The following is a 14,336-nucleotide window of genomic DNA, read 5'->3' on the forward strand; positions in this document are numbered from 1 at the left end:
AGCATTTTTGTGAAGTGATACAAGATCGTTTAAGCTATCTAGAAATACAAGTTACAAGTACACAAGTGTAACACTGCCATATTGTTAATAAAGATATCAACGCGCAATTAGCATCCCATCATGCAAGAATCACTACAACTGTAACATGGAATACATTCCTCACATAGTATTACAAAGAACAGTGCGGTCTTCCGATTTTTCTTTCTTATCTTTGAACAGACTATTCTGCTGTTTTCAAATTCAGAGGAAAGCAGAACATTAGTTACAAGAAGGCCCAGCATGAATAAATATTTATCACAAAACCTCACAGAATAACAGATACTTAAATTCAAGCTCTGGTTTTAATACAAAACCTCGACACTGCCTGAAATAATGCTTGTAAAATTACATGCACATGCTGTAAAGTAAGCTCTCCTCCAAAAGCACAATAACTATGATTATATAAATTCTCCATACCTTCTTAGGAAGAGGAGTCTTCAGAATGGACAATGACTCTGTAATGCAGTCTACAATTTCTTCAGCAGCTTCTGCGTTATTTAGACAGAAAACCATTGCATCACCAATATCATTCTTACGAGGCGTTAATCCACGCAGAATTTCCTCCAGTTTGTCTCTCTGTCTGAAATATTAGGAATTTAATACTTTCAATAAAAAAATTAACAGTACTTTAAAGATTTTCCATTTAAGAGAGTTTGGAATTTTGCATATTTAGGACACAAACAACATTAAATATTTTTATAATCTGTTGCCTGAGTTTTTTCAATGACTCAGGAGTATGCGCATGCATAAGCATATGCCAGCTACACAAATAAAAGTGTGTGCACAAATTCCCACTCAAGGCTTGAGTATATATAGAAATCAAGAAAAAAATAACTGAAAAATAGCTAACCCAGAAGATCAATACCTCTAAATATAAAATAATTATCTTTTATGGTTTAGTTTAAGCAGAAATCAAAATGGATAAATCTGAAGCATATAAGTCATCTGTGCTGCGGAATAAGAAATGTTAGACTAAGAAAGTTAGTAAGAAAAAATTATTTCTTGTTTTCCTACTCCATATATAGAGAACACTCTCAGAAGAGCATCTTTTTGACCCCTTCAAAAGAGATACAAGGAATAAATTATGTATTAAACCCTCCAGAACCATGACTGATATCACAATTATAACAAAAAGAATAAAACCGGAAAAAAAAAAAAAATCAGGGCTAAGAACAAAATAGGAACAATGATACCAAAAAAAAAAGCCAAACAAACAAAAAAAAAACCACCACATATTTCTGCTACCATAGCCATCGCCACCACACATACAATACACAGCAAAGAACTCTGATGTTCTTTCTCTTCCTGATTACGCTCCCCATTTTGATTTCTGACGAACAGCATCACTAAATTTAAGACTATAAAACAAACGTTTAGTTCATTAGATTATAATAATGTTGAGATAGGTGTTATTTTCCCACCAACAGACGGGAACAGAAAATAGGGAAAAACTCTCATCCAATCCCGTTCAAACAAAAGGTTAACACCAATTGGATTGCAAGTTCTCACTGTTCAATGATGGTGTGCCTAACAAAATTCAGAAGGTATTTAGCCACATATGTCATTCAAAACCCAATAATATAATACAGACCCTGAGGTTAAAAGAGTTTCTAATTAATATTATGACAAGCATTGTAACATTTTAGGGATGACATAACTACAAAAACACATAACAGAAAAGATGATGATTAGCAGTTAAGACAGCACTAGAAATGGATAGAAGTTCATACTCTTCCTTAAGTGCACCCTTCTTGTTAGGTTCCTCTACAAATGCTTCTGTTTCTTGCTCTTCTGACATCCCATGTAGGTATGGATTTAATGGTGGTGGCCTCCAAAATGATCCATTTTTGAACATACGGAAATCTTCTGTCCTCCATTTGGTTGGAGCATCTCCCTAGAAAGAAGAAAAGTATTTATATTTTTGGTGTTCTTTTATTTTAGTGTGTTTAAAATTATGAACTGTCACTAAAATTCTACTTGCCTGAAGAATTGAGTAAAGCTTCCATCTATAATATACATGGGCTGGAGTCTGGTTTTCAAACAAAAACCTAAACCAGAGAGCAAAGAGGAGACATAAAATATGTTACAAGGTATTTAACTGAAGTGCAATTTCAAAGGAAGTAATCAAACAAAAGGAACCAATATCCAACCCTTGTCCACAATCCCCGTATAGCTATTGAGCGAAATCAAAATAGCTAGAACCATGTAGTACAGTTGTGCAGAACCAGCAAAAAACTCTCCACACAATCTACAAAGTGAAATGCAGAGTTACACAAAGTCACAGCATCTCTCTCAAGAAACGAGAGCGCAGCCCCACAGCAAAATGGGAGAATCAATGTGAAGAACTACTCTTGGAGCAACCGCAGCACAAACTGTGCAGGAACTCATAGGCATACGGTTAGGTTACTCAGACTCCATACTAAATGAACTGATGTTTTCTAACAATAAACTCTGTCAGAACACCGATTTAAATAAACAAATTAATAAATAAATAAAATTTTTAAAAAAATCAAGATCAGAAAAAACACATTTTTAAGGATTAAGTGTTTTATTCTGACCTATTTTCTCAATTTGTATAAAAAGTTAAAATGAAACACTTCGACCTTACTGCAAATACAACATTTTCATAAGGTCATTCAATACTTCCTTGAAATAAAGTTTTTCAGAGACTGCATTTCACGAGAAATACTGAAATTGATCTTTTGTACTGCATTAAGGACAAAAGCTGGAAATTCTGACAACTTTACCACGTCAGCTGAAGTTTAATCCTATTTGCACTGAGGACAAGAAATGACTCCCAGATTTTGATAAAGGTAGGAGATTAGGCTCCAGGAAGACTAGACTAAACATTGCCTCTTCCCCCCCCTCCTTCTTTTTTTAATGTATGCTACTGCGGCCATCGATGAGTTTGAATCCCTCACACAAAGAGGAGTTAAACATCATGTGAAAGAATTATATACATTAGTATTAATAATTGGAAAGCATAGGTATGTCCCCCCTTTTTTTAAATGTACAATTTATAAAACTTGAATTTGCATTCCAACACAGACATAGCAAAACCAGCTCCTTTTCAAAAATGTGAACTATTAGCAAAGGCTAAAACAGTTAATGCTATTTAAACTGAAGCAATATAATAAGCACCTGAACATTGGATTGTTGATTTCTCGATTCATGATCATGGCTTCAAACATAGGCCCTTCCCGTACCACAAACTCTATCATTCGATGTATCAATGCGAGCAAATTCCTACAACAACAACACAGTTAAAGAAAAATTGATTCAGACCTAACACTATATAAAACTACACTCCACCTAAGATACTACAACTGTGCAGGAGATTATTTTGCTGTGTTGTTAAGAAAACAGTATAGAAGATAAGGTAACATGGAGCAATCTGATTGCCTTGCATCACAGACACGGGCATTCTAAAATGAAGACATGCCTAAGAGTGGTGGAGTGAGAATTTAAGAGGAGACCTTATTCCTGAATTTCCACAGCTTAGCCTACAACCATCTCTTGCTTAGTAAAAGCTTAATAGCCCTTACACAAAAAAATGGGCAACTGAACACCAAAGCACAATTATCTAACAGAATAGTAAGCCCTCATCTGAATTACCTAGTACTAACAGCAAAGTGTTAACCAAAGTTCTACAGATGTACACATGGCTAAATATTATGCTCAAAATTAAACACGAATCATTTCAAATATTTAACAGAAACTCCATTCAGCTTTCAAGCTATTCAAATATAAAAGGAAAAGCACATAGCTTTCCTGATGCCAAATACGGCAGTGATTTTATTAAAATGAGGTCCTTTTGGTCAAGACTTAACAGTGTGCCAATAGAACAAAACTGTCCATCATTCCGTGTCATACCATTCAATGTTTCCTCCCTCATACACACAAGTGAACAAAATCAAAATTAAAAAAAAATAAAAATTTGCATTCATTTCATTCAGCACAACATCCTGAGACACGTGAGAAGCACATGTGAAGTGTAAATTTTCAAACAGCATTTGAAAATACAGATCCACTTAAAAGTATACTAAAAGGAGACAGCCATATAAGCTTTATAAATAATTGTGATCTTCAGTTTCCAACCTTTTGTATTTATTTTGGAAAAAAGGATCCCAAATTTTCAAATACAGACTAGCCTACATATATCAAAAGCTTCACAGCATGTGTCCTTTGAATGTGATGCAAACAAAAAAGTGCAGATTTTTACATTTTTTTAATTGAATGAATATTCTAGATGTAACAAAAGGATATTGGTTCTTTAAATGTATCATATTAAACTTCTTTCTAGCAAATTTTAAATTAAAAAATTAAAAAAATGTTATATTGAAAAGCTGCAGAATTTTTTATTACTAAGCAACAAAGGTGATTGTTTTCTACCATTGTGAATATTCAAAGTTCTGCCACAGATATAAAGCACTAGATCAAAAAATTTTTTACAACTTAAAAACATAGTAATAAAAAGCCTGCTCCTGCCATCCGCAAACTTGGCAATTGCTCTGGCAGATGTTTTATACTAACTAGCATTAAAACTACATTTCCCTCAAATATCACACGAAAGAGCAACAGCTACCTACACCTCAGTTTTTCTGTCTTTTTGCTTTCTACAATCCCAGAAACATTGTAAAGAGGACATACTCTCAATAATCCAGCAGCCATTTTATTTAAAGCAGTGTTCTGAAAGTCTAAAGAGTGTTATATGAACTGTATTTGAAAATGTCAGTCAGAAAAAAAAATTTTTTCATCCATTTCTTCTATCAAGTGCAATGAGGTTGCACAAGAGCAGCTTATGGTTGAAGAACATCTCCTTTGGAAATATATCGGATATATAAAAAAGATTCAGTAAATCCTGAAAGAGGGTGCTACTTGCATTCTGGTATACAAGACATTATCACTCGAAAGACAATTTCTCTGAAAAGTCCTGATTGCGTGCACCCAACATTTTCTGTTTTGTAAGTGCTAAGAAATAAGAAATGTTAAAAAATGATACTGAAAATTTTCAAACATAAATGAGTACAATTAAATGCAGTACCCCACTGAAGTTAGTTACAAGTTTTTGCATGTGATACACTCTAATACTCTAAAAGTTGTAACTGGCATCTTTGAAAGTCATCAGGAAGCTAAAAAAAAAAAAAAGAAGAAGAATTCAAGGTATTTTCCAAATACAATTCAATTAACATGAGTTTTTCTTACCATATGACCTTTCAAAATGCTACAGTAAATAAAATGGAAGCGTATCTTTCTCTGACAATTAATTACACTATGAACTGTACAGTTTCACAAATACTTGTTTTATTATTCAATATGTTTTTCCAATATTATTAAAGATACATGCTGGTCACTAACTATTCAATGTCACTACTCAACAAAAAGTGAAAGGTCCTGAAATTCTATCAAAATTACTGGTGCATTTGAGCATCTTAAACAAATATGTCAATATTCTACTTTAACTAACTTTACAAATGTTTTCCCCCACACACACACAAAAAAATGGGACTACTTTGTGACAATTAAAACAGTGTAGTAAAAAAAGATGATAGTTTTAAGTGCATTATTTAAAAATGTCATTTAGCTTAAGTTGGCCAACAAAAAAAAAAAAAGTTTTTCAGTTATAATAAAACCACATTTATTGGAGCCGATCGTACCAATGTCTGGTCAAAAACTGTATACTTTCCCAATCCATCCCATGATGTTTTCCTGGTCCCCCGCTGCCGCAGACAGTTCAGCTGGTGTTGCTCACCAAGGCCAATGTCAAAGAGAATTTGGTAATCTTTTGTGTTCATTTACTTTTAAAACAGTGTTGTGTTCCTATGTTCGGGAAAAGGTTTTAGCTTAACTGAGCAAGAGTGTACCTAGACAAGTGTGAAGGTAAAGGCACTGACAGGGACCAAAATGAAAAAATACCCTTGCGCTACAGAACTACCTTTTTCAGTGATCAAAACTACTGACTATTGCACATTTAAAAAAAAAAAATTAAAAATCAGCTTTAGTTTTACTAGGGTGAACTGAATTAGTTACAAATTATACAATTCAAAAAAGAAAAAAAAAACAACAGCACCACACTGGATAGAGCAATGTCCTAGTTATAAAGTACTCGTATGTTATGTCAAGACCTATAAAGCATCATTAAGATAAGCTATTTCTCACTAGTTTTCACTGACAAAATTACCCTGCAACTATTTCTAGTGTTCAAATGCAATGCAAAAGATAATTACTTAAATCTATTCCTCACTAAACATAAAAATAACTGAGATAAGTATAACACAACTGTAAAACACACACATTTCTGTTTTAAGTATTATGAAAGAACCATTGCTCAGTCAAGCCATTACCTTTTCCTCAACATCACAATTTTTCTTTAAAATTCCGAAGGGGAAATTTTCTATATTTAGATCAGTAATAATAAAGAAAAACATGTACCTTTCTGTTGGGATAACCACTTTGACTATGGCTTGCGACAGAGTCTGTATATGAAGTCACATCAGATAATAAACATAGAATATGTGAGTATTGTTAACAAGTAACAAGCAAAAATATACATATGCAATGAAAATACTACACATCTATCACAAGTTTTGCAGGCAATCACTGCTGTGAAGTTATAACTAAGCAATTACATAAAATGCAAATGGTTGTGTCAGTGAACCATAAAGGTTCACTAATTGCAAAGTATCAGAACATTCCTGTCAGAATGTACATTGATGCACTGAATAGGTACTACACTGGATATAATTAAGAAAGGAGTTTTTAAATTTATGAAACGATTCTAAACTATTTGACTTGGACCACTTTGGTATTACTGTATTCCCAAGTCTTAAAAAAGCCAACCCTAGCATTTAAGTGTCATTCAAAGAATCAACAAATTCTTACAAACGTAAATAAAATTGGTTTGTGATTACAAGATACTTACCCTTCACTTTTACTCCCTCAGCTAACATTCTAAAAAAAAAAAGAAGTCTGAAAACTGACTCCATAAGTAGCCTAAAATACTGATTCGACGTCTGCACTAATTACCTTCTGTACAAAATATACCAACTCATCTAGCGTAAAAAAAGTACCCAGATTAAAACGTAGCATTTTCTCTAAAGAAAACAATTTAGATACTGCAATTTGGCAGCCAACAAAAGGGGGGGACGTAGGAGAAAAAAATCCAGGGAGCCTGGAGGGGGAAAATGATAGCCAGATTTAAAGCATCACTAAAAATAAGTCAAGACGCAATACCGTGGCCTAACACAGACATGAGAATGTTTCAGGAATTAGGTTCCCTTAGGCTATAGCAGGGAGCCAGTGAGTTTGTACACTAAGGGCTGCCAAAGTCAGCCTGACCAATGCAAATCTAGGAAGCCACTGAAATACTGTCATAGATGTAGTATTTAACATGAGATATGGCCCAGGGTACTTTTTTAAGTTACCTTCTCAAAATCTTCCTTGTTTTTTGGTGGGGGTAACATTGGAGCATTAGGATTCTTCAATCTCTCCCTAGGCTGGGCATTAAAAGGCAGTCCTGACGGAGGCGGCGGAAGCGTATGCTCCATCATGGAAGGCGGAATGTATATTGGATGTGGTGGTATAGGTACAGCTTTGCCCCAGCCTAGCTTCATTTCAAAGGACATAATCATCTTGCCTAAAAAAGTGAAAGTTTAAAAAGAAAAAAAAAAAAAGTTATGTTATAAATTGGTTCCACACCAGTCTATTTCTCTGTATGTGCAGTGTTTAGGTTTGCCTCTCACGGTTTACTACTTTTTGCTTACACTGTTCATTAAAGTATCACATCTACCAAACTATATCATATGTAAATGAAAGCCTATTATATTAAATATTTTTGATTGTTCTTCCCCCAACCAACCTGTTCAGGAGACACATTATACAAAGCCACTACACAGTTGAAGTTGGGAGAAAAAACTGGAAGAGAAAAAAAACCTTTTGATATGTGGCATACCAGACTGAACAAAGTAATTTTTAGATTATATTATTTAGACACTTCAATCCTTCAAAATGTTTTTTCCATTATAACAAATTTCAAATGATGTTACTCAAAACTGAAAGTAATAACTAATTAAAACTCCTATATATTGTAACTCTACTTACTATTGGTCCTAAAAAGTACCATTTTGAGTAAGGTAGACAGCAGATGGACAAGGACACCTTTTCATTTTCAATTCTTTTTGTCAAGGATCTGGATTTTCGAATTTCATGCTCTTCTAAACTGTAAGGGCGTAGCTTTCCTCATCACTTAATATACCTTTAATCGTGAATGGTTTTTTTCAAAGAAAATATAGACAAGATAGTCCATACATAAAATTATATGTTTGGTGCAGCACAGTTTACCTCTTCAGTATTAGGAATTTAGCTATTATTCAAACATAAAGAATATATATGTCGCCAACAACTGAGAATTACCTCTTGTGCATTACTTAAATATATTCATAAAATAAAAACTTTATTCATGGTAAAAAATTACCAGAAATGCACGCTCTTCTTAGAAGAGTCTGTTTTCAGAGGAGAAATAATAAAACCTTACCTCCCCCTAACATCTTCGAAACTGTCATAACTTTTACATCTTTACCCACAGCAAAAGTCACCAACTTTCCCAGCCCTGGTGTATGTTATAGTTTGATGACATTCAGCTCTGTATCAGTAAAATGATCAGCATAAACTAAAATCACTGCTGGTGTTATATCTACTATTTAAGTCTCAACTTCCCATGTTGCCAGAATGGTCACATGCTAACAATTCTAAATATCAGATTTATCTGCAAGATTGTTCTCAAGTGAATATACAACTCAAAGATTTTTTTTCCTTTAAGAAAGACCAAAAACCATATGCAAGTATAAAAGAAGATAAGTGACCATCGTATCAAAACAGGAAACACACTACAAACAGATGACTTGTTCTATATATCCAAACTACAGAATCAATATGTAACTAAGCTTATTGGGAAAGAAAAATCTGCAGGCTTATTCACAGGTAAATAATAATTGACTTATACTTTAAAATTTTACACAGACATTTTTGGGGCACGGCCTTTCTATTATTCAAAAACTCCTTCAGAAGACATAGTGAAAACTTTCACTTTCAACTTTAAGTCCCAACTTCCAGTCACTACGGTAAATATGGACAAACACCACAAATTTATTCTGCAGCTGCTCAGGTCTTCTCTAATGCAGACTGAAATGCATCACCAGACTATATTCACTGGAAATAAAAAAGTGCAACAGTAGGGCTGGGAGAATTTTGAATTGTTTGTTGTTGGGGACGGGGTGCAGTTCAAATATGCTAGCAGGTGAAAACAAAAATGTGACAAGTTTCCAATTCTCTCCCAGAGCTAGAACAGGGTTACAATGTATCTATTACTGGTCAGCTAAAACAACTTCAAAGATATTCTGACAGTTACTTCCTACAAAGGTAACTACAATCCAGAAATGAAAAATCTGTTCACCATTTAAATTCTTTAATGCTCTTTCAGCATCTCTCCTGTTCATAAAGGCAACAAAGCCACAATTTCTTTCTCTTGCTCTTTCTTCATCAGTTCTTGGCCACATAATTTTGACACTTGCTAATGGTCCAAAACGTCCAAATTCTTGACATAACATCTCTTCATTCATCTACAGGAAAAAGGGTAAAAATTAGAATCACGCTACTGTATTTCTGAGATACTTGTTCACATTAGTGTTCAGATACTGAGATTTTCTCAGTTTCTTGATAAACAGGAACAATGCTGTCCACCAATACCTCCCCAATAAAATTTGCCTTAAAAAAAAAAAAAAAAAAAAAAAAAAAATCACATTCTGACCTAATCATGGTCAACTTTCTACGAGATATGATTCTGCTCAAATTTCTATGAGATATGATTCTTCTCACAGGTAGATATCTATGGACAAATAATTTCCACTGAGCATTTTTGCTTTTAGTAACTGACAATCTTAACATTAACTTCTGCAGCACCATGTACAGAGCATTTATTCAAACGAATACTGCCTCTATAGTCACCACCTGTACCTAATGTATGGGTTTAAACCTATGCATATGGTTTAAAATAAATTAATCAGGAAAAAAATAGCTACTGAAAAAAATGTAATTGGATCCAAACATGCCAATGCTGCACTTAACTACTTGGCTCCAAACTTACTTGAGGATTAATGTTTCCAAGATACAAATTTGTTGTGCTTGGATCTCCAACATCATGTGACCCTGGTGCATAATCATCCAGCACTACAACAGGGAAAAAGAAAAAACAGAAAACAAAAACAAAAACCACACAGGTCATAACCTTTACTATGCACTTAAGCAACAACACTGCATTGAATGAAAAAAGAGTCTGTATTACCACCAGATGATCTGTTTCTTCTTGAAGGAGCATCCACTAAATAAATAAATAGATAGATAAATAAATAAATAATGTGTGTGTATATGTGTGCATGTATATATATAAATATACATATATACATACACACACACACGTATGTATATATAAAAATTTTGTCTACAAATTTTGTAGACCAAAAAAAAAAAAAAAAACCAAAGAAACCAGCTACTTACTTGAACGACGCTGGCCATCTGAATCTGACTGAGGTGGCTCAAAGCGACTCAATCTACCTTTTGTTTTATGTCTTTCATCACGCTCCTCTTGTATTCTACAAAAAAAAAGTTTAATACAACTAACAACTTGGTACCTTTTTGAGGTTTTTATAAACAACTTTTCAATTATCTTTAGAAATATGAGAATTTTTAATATTAAACACTGGGCTCAAATTGCCACTATATCTGAATTTCTGTTTAATCAACTGGAATCTAACAACCAGAACTATTCCAGATGCATGCTTCCTCATCCATACTGCCAGGCTGCTTTAAACTCAAACAGAATGGGCTAGGCTCAAGAACCAGTTTACAAGATTAGGAGCAAGAACTCTGCTCTGAAAAAAATGACCTGAACCCCACATCCAACTGACAGAGGTCCACTGATCTTTCAGACGACTTTTCAAAATGCACACAGCTCCTTAGTGTCCATTTCTGCTCCTACCTTTTCTTAGCCACATTTAGGCAGGCTGTCACCCTGCAGAGTGATAGACACTCCCATCTGATCACTCCCAGCACTTACAGGACCCCATCTCAGCTTATGCTTCTGAGAATAGCAGTCACACAAATAATGACTCTGTGGTTCTTTGTAGTATCATCTTAAATCCTGATGCAAAGATATTGTGTACCAGGAATACATGGCTGCCAATTCAATTCATTTATACCCACTAATAAGCAGACAGCAATAAAGTTTAAAGTTTAAAATAAAATTTTAGATGCTACTCATGATAGCTGTAAATGTACTTAGAATGCAGTACCTATTCTCTTCTAATGCACACATATTCCTTTTATTTTCCACCTCTAATGTCAGGGCAGATGTATGGCACTCATAGTTACTCTCTGAGTCTGATCATCCTTCCCTGTTGTATTATACATTTAAAAGTGAAAGAATTTGCTTTTTGAAGCTTAATTCAATTTGGTTTTAAAATTATGTAAGCTGAAGTACATCTCAACTTCAGTTTAAAAAAAGTCTTATTTCTGCTATAATATAAAAACTCAATCTCATACCACAGTTCCTCTGGATATAACTTAAAAGCCACTGACAGAACGTTTTATTCTTCCTGATCCCGGAACATCAGACAACTTCATTTACATGGCAGCTGACTCTCCTGACAAATCACCTAGACCTGTACAGAGCATCTACCAGAGCAGGTTCTTGCTCTGTTTAGGATTATCATTGCTGCTGCTAATGAAATCATACCATTCCACAAGCATTTGGGGGGGGGAGCAAAAAATAAAGCAAGAACGATTCAAAATATTGCTACTAAAAAAAGTAACAAGACCTTGTGTCATCTTTATTTACAGTAACAACTAACCAGACTTACTGCTTTAGTTCTTCTTTAAAAAGTTCCAAATTACTCTTTTTCTTTTCCTTCTCTCCTTTCTTCAAAGGCTGAAATTAAAGATATATCAGCCAACATTTCAGCACACAGAATGAAACAAAATATAAAAATTAATGATCATATAACAAAGTTTAAGGTAATTTTCATGCATATTTTACCCACAGGTTTCAAACCAAGTAAACTACAGGAGAAAAAAAAAAGACTTGAAAACATTAAGACTGAGCACTATCAAACACAAAGCTAGAAAATACAAAATTAAGAATAACTTAAACTAAACTTTGTTACTTGTGATTACTACAATGCAGCCTGTCTGATCAAACACACTCTCTACAACATACAAATTTAAATATCTGTAAAGTATTTTGTCAGTCTGGTTGACTTAGAAACTTATCACAAAAGTTGATTGCACCTCTAGCAAGCCTTCATGCTCTATTAAATTGATATCTATCTATCTATATAAACATATATATATTTTTCCAATTATTTTATCCACAGACAAATATTTTATGTGAGAAGAATTTCCTTCCCTTGCTTCCTTTTGGATACAAATACAAGTCTAAAGAAAGAGTTATTCTAAATAGTTAGAGATCCTCAGAAAAAACAATCTTTAATAACACAGAATATGGATATTGTAATACTTTTTTTTTTAACTGTAATATATGCACCTTAACTAACTCACGTGAACTCTTAACTTCTACAACATTGCTTTTATATAACCAAATTTAAATGAAAACGTTTCCAATAGGCAGACATACAAAATATTTATTGTGTTACACACTACAGCTTTGGAAAAACTGGACTTCCTACTCACCCCAGGCAAAGTTGTTTGTTTTTGTTTGTTTTTGGGGAGGGTCTGCCAAATAAATAAAATCATTTTTACCTCATTATCTTCAATCACCATTGGACAGGGCAAGTGAGTAAACTGATTGCATTACTTGATAAGTATTTATGACAATTTTGAAAAGCAGAAATATTTTTACAATACAAATACTTGCATACAACAGAATAGAGCTCAGCAGGACAAAAAATGCTACAAGCAATTAATTTCTGCAACTATAGAGCTTTAAATACAATGAGTATCAAAACTGCCATCCAGTATTACCCCATTGTTCTAAATTTTCTAATTTTGTTTAAAGTTGAAGAGAAGCTAAGATGGGAATACCCACAATTATCACATCACATCTCATTCCCCCACCCTAGCAGGCAGTATCACAGATGCTTTATATAAGTTTAAAGATTGTAGTAAGCTCTTTTTAAAGACTTCCAAGATATTTACTTAAAAAAAATCACTACACATACATAGGAGTAACAGTAAAGTCATATGTAACCATCGCCTGACTTGAAAACTAAGGTCGTTCAAAAATAAAACACTCCCAGTTATTTTTATTTTGAAATCTCAGTTTAAGAACAAAAGACAAATGAAACCATGCAGATGTCAAAATAAATTAAATAGAAACAAGGTTTTCAGCTGCAAAAACTTTCAAGTTCTACATCTCAAAGAGATGAAGGGAATTGCTTGAACATTATCAAAAAAAAAGAAAAAGAAATAAAAACACTTAAAAAAAACTCAAAGAAAATTTGGATCAATGCAAAGGTCAAATTTTCCTAAAAGTTATAAACACCTAAAAACAGTTGGTAGCACCAAGAACTGCTTCTAAAACTTCAAAAATTTTCAGCATCGGAGATATTACTTTGCAACAGTTACCAAGCATGCATTCATGATAAAAAAGGAATACAGTAAAAACATACAGCATCCAAATCAGAGTGCACTATTAGAGAAACATCTCATGCTGGATACAGAACTACAAGACCTCTGCATTTTCACTTGTTTTTTTCTTTTTTTTTTTTCTTTTTTTATACAGGATTAAGAAAATCTAAATTTCTACCTTCTTTTACTATGTGATAAATGCAGATAAAATTATTCTGCAAGATCACACAGATCTTTTTCAAAGTACTTCAAAATATACCTTAAGCAGAGAGTTAACATTCAAATAAGATAAAACTTACAGGCTTTTTGGTTTCTATCATTAAGAGGGATGGAGGTTTCTCATTAGACGGTTGGCTTGGTTGATTTTTTTGATCCGAAAACCGTGATGAAGGCTTATAGATTTTACCCCTCTTTTCATCTGTTTCATGTTCCTCTGAAATTAAAAACAAACTATATTAACTAATACTGCACAACAGAGTTACAAGAAAGAAAAATGTTCTAAGTTCTGTCCATGCAACTCAAACAATATATTATTTCAAAACATTGAGAAGATGCAATAATACAAACTTGCTGTAATTGCAGTATGAAGAAAAAGAACAAAGATTAGACATTTTATAAAAAGTTCTTTTCCCCCTTAAATTTAAAAGACAAATCATGTC

General features: G+C 33.4%; 1 protein-coding gene across 6 annotated transcripts in view; it reads right to left on the reverse strand.

The window, feature by feature from the left end:
* The window catches only part of U2SURP (U2 snRNP associated SURP domain containing), a 47,096-nt gene that overhangs the window by 21,334 nt on the left and 11,426 nt on the right, over positions 1–14,336 (reverse strand). For 2 of the 6 annotated variants that reach the window (XM_067301850.1, XM_013944357.2), the window contains exons 5-17: positions 13,977–14,110; positions 12,781–12,822; positions 11,952–12,019; positions 10,591–10,685; positions 10,379–10,414; positions 10,181–10,263; positions 9,491–9,656; positions 7,464–7,675; positions 6,472–6,515; positions 3,181–3,285; positions 2,021–2,087; positions 1,770–1,933; positions 457–619 (exon numbers count right to left, since the gene is read on the reverse strand). In XM_067301850.1, the coding sequence (XP_067157951.1) occupies positions 457–619; positions 1,770–1,933; positions 2,021–2,087; positions 3,181–3,285; positions 6,472–6,515; positions 7,464–7,675; positions 9,491–9,656; positions 10,181–10,263; positions 10,379–10,414; positions 10,591–10,685; positions 11,952–12,019; positions 12,781–12,822; positions 13,977–14,110 (1,379 nt within the window). The remainder of the gene's footprint in view (positions 1–456; positions 620–1,769; positions 1,934–2,020; positions 2,088–3,180; positions 3,286–6,471; positions 6,516–7,463; positions 7,676–9,490; positions 9,657–10,180; positions 10,264–10,378; positions 10,415–10,590; positions 10,686–11,951; positions 12,020–12,780; positions 12,823–13,976; positions 14,111–14,336) is intronic. The other 4 variants (XM_067301846.1, XM_067301849.1, XM_067301848.1 and 1 more) reach the window with 4 other exon arrangements.

The sequence above is a fragment of the Apteryx mantelli genome, chromosome 9, assembly GCF_036417845.1.
Source record: "Apteryx mantelli isolate bAptMan1 chromosome 9, bAptMan1.hap1, whole genome shotgun sequence".
Classification (NCBI taxonomy): domain Eukaryota; kingdom Metazoa; phylum Chordata; class Aves; order Apterygiformes; family Apterygidae; genus Apteryx; species Apteryx mantelli.